Genomic DNA, 6,000 nt, shown 5'->3' with positions numbered 1-6,000 from the left:
TCAGCCAGTTCTTAATTTTTTATCTCCTCAAGAGTGCATTCAGTGACTTTATCACTGAGAAGAATGACTCCCCTGCCTAGTGTGATCAAGATCTGGAAATTTGCTGCATCAGCACATTTAGCCTGGACTGCTACTTGATTGGTGGGGCTTAGATTTGATCTTATGGCACACATGTCAGTTCTCTAACTGGCTAGGTGAACAGCCTGTCCAGGGGGAAACTCAGTTTTACCCATCTGAACCTGAAGGAAGAGAAGTCTCATAACTTGCCAGGTTTTTTATTTGGGGTCCCTACGTATAGTCAACCCGATCTCCTCTGAGGCAGGAGAGTGGGGTGGTGGAAGTCCTCTGAAGCCCAGCTTGTGGGGTTCTTCTCTAGAAAGAGCTCAGAGAACAAAATCAATCTAGGAAGACTTTGTAGGCACTGCATATTTGTCTTTTGCAACACTTTCTGCTGCAATGAAAGACTTGAAATGAAATTACAGGTTATGAACAGAAAAACAAAGCATCAGGTGTCAGAGTGGGGCTCTGTGATTTTTAGTTTTGTGCTGTGAACTTTTAAGCAAAAAGTGTTATAACAAGTCAGTACCCTGTGGTTTTTCTATTTTTATGCTTTCGTATTTTCTAAATCAAATTCATCAAAACTTTTGTCAAAAGCTTTTCCCCATGTTTCTATGAAATTGTGTGTTGCTCTGTCAGTTCTTTTGATCACTTACAGCAGGTCCAAAGCATCTTATGGGATAGTTTGGGTGCAGAGAGAGAAGGCCATGGCCTTCCCTCCTTTTTCACTTGTTATTTTTACTCACATTATCCTGAAACAGCCCAGTAAAACTATACTGTGGGAGAAAGCAAGTTGCTTGTCAGCCTTTCTGATGTCATAAAGACCTCTTTTGGGTTTTTTTTTGTCAATGAGCTGAAATTCTCTGAATTTCACAGAATTCACATGTCTGTATGCTTGCTGCTTCTTCCAGTTTGAGGCATTTGGATATTCTTAACTGTATCTTCCCTCCTGGCTGAAGCTAGACTAAGAAACTAGCAGGGACTGACTAGGGGCTTTGGCTTTTAAATGCTTGCTCTTATAATCTGTCTGCTGAACTTGAAAGACTAAATGTTTCAAGCCTTTCCAGTAACCACATTCAAGCATCCAATACATATATAACAGATGAGGTATAGATGGTTTACACTTTACCTTTACGAGGCTTCTTGGAGGAAAAGACTCCTGAAAAATGTTACCCTGAAAATAAATATGGGCAGATCCAAAGCATGTGGTTGTCGTCTAGAAGGTGATTCACCAGTGGGAGCAAGCATGGGATCAAGCCCTTTGTTGTGAACACCAAATAGCATATCACTTACAAACAGTATTAGTTATGTTTCCAGATACCTAGCACACTATATTTAAAGTATGGGCTTTAACTTAAACCTACAAGAGCAGACTGTCAGTGTTCCCACGTAACCCTTCACATTCTGGCATTTTCCAGACTGCCAGCCAAATGAACACTTTAGGAGGAGGTGTGTATATATGTCCGCAGCACCCAGCGGGTTAATCCACCCTACTGTGCATAGGTGTTGGAGCTCTTATGGTATGTAAGACTTGCCAAGTTTGGAGTTGTTTTGTATTTTTTTTCTTCCTGGACTATGTATTCACAGCAAGCATTTCTTCTTATGCTGCTCAGGTGTTTGTGAATGCATATCAAGATGGTACTCTTATTTGTGTTTTACGTAACACACACATTTGTGTACCTTTTATCACCCAGAAAAGCTTTTATGGTTCATTTTGACACTTTTCTATTAAAACATCTTTTTTTGTTGTTTTGCCTTTCAAGCATTCAGCCATCCTTCATTTTTTAAAATACATTTTAAAATAGACTAATGTGTGTTTTGGACTTGTGGCCTAACAAATGTCCTTTTTATTAACTGACGATTTTAGCTTATTATCTCTCAGGAATAAATGTCTGTTACATTTCTAGGCCTAACTTTTTTTGGAAATGATAAAAAAATCCTATTAATGTGTACTTGTATGCAATATTTCAGCTGGTGCTTTTTTAATAGCTAAATAACCCTGAAAAGAGAGGTTTCTAATATGGACAGTACATGGACTCTTGCTGGTGGGCATCATTTTAAAGGATGTCTCCTGAACAAGCAGTTGTGTCCAACAGCATGTTTTCTAAGGTGAACTGCAAGACATTAAAATACATCACAGTTTATAAGTTTCGAAGAGCTGTAAGGAAAACTGAGATGCTCTGATGGATATTTTCCTTTTTAAAACCATTTTTATTCTTAAAGAAACTGCATTAATGATTTAATGAAGAAGAACAGCACAGGATGTTAGCCATCATCTACTTTAAGTTCTCCACATTCTGCTATATATAAACAACTGCAAAATGTTAAAAGTTAAATATTGATGAGACACTATTGAACTTAATTACTTAACTTCAACTGCAGGTAGAATTTTGATAGAGCTTGGCTATTTTGCCCACATTTGATATTATTCTAATGACAAAAATAACAGGAAGCAAATAAGAAATCGTACTTAAAATAAAATATAGCTCTTTAGTGTATACTAACTTTGGTATGGTTGATTGAGAAAACTAAAAACACTATGCCATTTGCTCCAACAGTGATAGAGACCTAAAAAAAGAAAAAGACCTCTGAAAGAAGATGTGCTTTAGGCAAACAAATTTTTTTTTTTTTTATCTCCTGATTTCTTTAATGACTTGTTATTGTTGTCTCAGCTGTAGCCAAAGTCTGCAGCTGGTATCCTTAACAGAATTACCACGAGAATGCTAAAAATATTTCTCTAAAAATACATAAAAAAGCAATTTAAAAAGAACTCCATTTAGACTGCAACACAAGGACATTTTGTGTGACAGTGTTTAGTAGGATGAAAAATTTAAACAGAATAACAGCTATTTACATTCACACTGCAAAGTAATTACCCTAGCAGACAAAATACTTAAACCTAATTTAATAATACTTTCCTTCAGCCTAGGTGCCAAAACCTGGGAGTAAACTTCCCATCTTGTGCTGAGGGGGGAATCAAAGTTAAAACCATGTAGAAACAAGTGCACTGAACATTTCCCCGGTGAGGTACAAAGTGAGTTTTACTTTTACACTGAAGACCATCATAAATCAGCATAAACCACAAGTTTTAATGAGTATATCTCCTCTGGAATTGTGCAGTGCTTGCAATTCTTTGTGAACAAGACAAGGATCTGGCCTTACACTCCTTACTCAGGCAAAACTACCACTGACATTAATGATAATTTTGCTTGAATAGAACAAAGTGCTTGATGGTGGTTATGCCAGCATGAGGGGTGTGAGATTAGGATCAACGTGCAAAAAAGTACAACTTCAAATGGCTGTACCTTTGACTTCCTGAGCTAGCGTTTCCTTCAACTACAAGGATCTTAATTATAACATTTGCTGGTTCAAAGATTAACATTTAGCATTCTGGGAATAACTTTCTGGACTTTAGTAACCTGATCAGTACGGTCTCCTTTTGGTGTCTGCCTCTTTCTGGTTCTTTGTATTGCAGGGGAGATGATAGTATCTGGCACATTCCTTGGATGACTTGAAGATAGCAGCCTTCTGTGTTTGGGGCTGAAAGATTGTGAACTCTGTGTTAGCAGAAATGCCACACAGGGGAGGTGAATAGAACATTAAAAAAGCTTTAGCTTTAGGTACTGCAGCGCAAGCAGAGTTGAATTTGAGAGCTGGGACTTAAGTGGACATTTGTCCCTGCTTTCTTCCTTAATAAAATCTGAGTGTTAACTGTGGATAAGGGCATTCAAGAGATCACTAAAAATGAATCATTGAATGCCCAGAAGAGCTTTATTATGATATACTATGGAGAACTTTAGAATATACCGTATACTTTTTACGTGCTTAACGGATGCATGTATGAGTTACTATTACAGAAGTAAATTGTTTTGTCCTTTGCTGCAGAAACAAAATGATTTGCCAAATCAAAATAAAACTCATCAAAAACTGGATCTGTGTGGTCCTTTCTGGCCCTGTGTTCCCATCTGATTTTCTTTTGCCCCATGAAAGGCTATTGAGCAAAAAAGCACAAGCTCCAACCAGCTACATTTGTTGTGCTTGTGTGTGTGTAATACATTTTGAAAAACCCTGATACAAATACTAAATCTGGAAAAAATCTCAGTGCAGAAATCCTGACTGGCCAAACTGAGTTTTAAAAAAATACTAAATTTTAAAAATCCCCACACTGATATCAGGTTCCAGGAGTGTGTCCTTGTAGTTAAAGCCAAGAGAGGTCGCTTAGTTCAGTTTGTTTGTCCCAGCAGCAATTAGACTTGAAGGAGTTATTCTGCTGCTGAAGTTCCACATGGATGTTGCCACTGCCCAGTTAACCAGTGTGAAAATACCATGGAAAATAAATTATTAAACTATACTGTTATTACTAACTTGCCAGCTCCAGAGAAACAAATGCAGCCACATTTACATATGTGTCCATCTGTCTGTTTTTACACTTTATGTCTTCAGCCAGTGGGTGAAATTGTTTTAATCCAAGCTGCAGTCTGATTTTTTTCTTTTTTTTTTCCTGCTGATATTTTTCTGTCTGTGTTATTTGTAGATGGACATGCATATTCTTGACAGTAGCTAGTTCTTAATTGTCCTTTTAAGTAACCTAATCTATCTGGCCACGGTAGTTTTAACTGGAGTAAGCAGCAGAGTTCTCCATGGATAATTTTCGTTAGTTAGCAGATTGTTACCATCTCAATGTTGCTGAAATCCCTAATCTCAGGTCAGCGTGAAGCTGCAGTGGTTACAATCCTGTTGCCTGATGCAGTGTGAATGGAAGTGCTTTCTGTCAGAAACATGTGGTCTCTTCAGTGGAGAGCCTGCGTAAATCCTGTGTAAATAGAGGGAGGCTAACAAAGGATGAGCCCCTGCAGCTCAGAGCATTTGGAGCCATTTGGAGGCTGAATTTGCTAAATGCTGCTTATACCGCCTGAAAAGTTGAAGAGAAAGGAGCATAAAATCCCTTCTTTTTTCTCTTTCTGCTCCTACCCTGGGGGGAGGGTGTTAAGGGCCAGGGAAGCCTGAGGTAAGCCTATGAAGACTGTTTTTTCAGTGCTCTTTTGAGTGTGAAAAAGGTGGCATGGGTCACTGTCCCCTCTTTAATGTCAGAAAATCCACACAGTTAGTAAATGTTGCATGTAAACTAAAGCATTTCATCCCTTCTCCTGCACTCCACGGCAGCGGGCCATGAACTAGTCACTTGAAAATCGCAGAAAAATTTCACTTCAACATGTCTGGACAGTTTAGCACAGCAGGAACGTAAGAGAGATCAGTAATTAGCAGGTTGCTTTACTGTTCCCCTTGTCTGCATTGGAACACTTTTTTCACCTGATGTGAAAAAATGTTGGATTATAATGAATGAACCACAAACCTCCTGGCTGTACAAAAGAGCTTAAAATTTAAACCACTGTTTATTAGTTTTCTCTTTAAAAAGCTAGAAAAATATGTTGCTGGCTTTTGAATATAATCTCTAAGAATTCTCAATTCACTTAACAAATAAACATGAGCTTTAAACACAGACAATTAAAGGCACAAAAAAGCCAGTCTTTTTTCATATTTTTGGACAGGAAAATCATAAAGGGGGAAATGTGAAACATTACAGTTCTGCAAATATTTTTGAAAGATTTGAATCACCGATTTTATAGCATGCATTGCTATAACAATAACATCGATGGAATGTAATTTCAAACTTGGAGTAAATAATCAAATATTTGTAAATGTCTTTTTGGAAAATAAGATAAATTAGTGATTATAGAATGGTGCCTATCCAGAAATAGAAAAGGAACAGTTTTTATTCTGTCTCTTTTTGTCAGTACAGTTTAGACACCAGCTACCATGCAACTCTTTAAGCCTTTAGCACATATTGCCAGATGGAAATAGGGACTTGCTCCTGACTGACAAACTATGCTAAAATGTGATTAGATCAAGTAGAATAGCTTTGTAGGTGAGATCTGATAGTGG

General features: G+C 37.6%; 1 protein-coding gene across 8 annotated transcripts in view; it reads left to right on the top strand.

Annotated features, from left to right (window-relative positions):
- MEIS2 (Meis homeobox 2) overlaps nucleotides 1-6,000 on the top strand; it is a 174,645-nt gene that overhangs the window by 41,028 nt on the left and 127,617 nt on the right. Inside the window, exon 8 of one of the 8 annotated variants that reach the window (XM_080394747.1) lies at nucleotides 1,476-1,577. The exons of the other annotated variants lie outside the window; for them this stretch is intronic. Within the exon in view, the coding sequence (XP_080250873.1) occupies nucleotides 1,476-1,577 (102 nt within the window). The remainder of the gene's footprint in view (nucleotides 1-1,475; nucleotides 1,578-6,000) is intronic. 8 annotated transcript variants of the gene reach the window in all.

This window comes from Falco punctatus (assembly GCF_963210335.1).
Source record: "Falco punctatus genome assembly, chromosome: 7".
In the NCBI taxonomy this organism is placed as follows: Eukaryota; Metazoa; Chordata; class Aves; order Falconiformes; family Falconidae; genus Falco; species Falco punctatus.
This window is presented reverse-complemented; position numbering and strand designations above follow the sequence as displayed.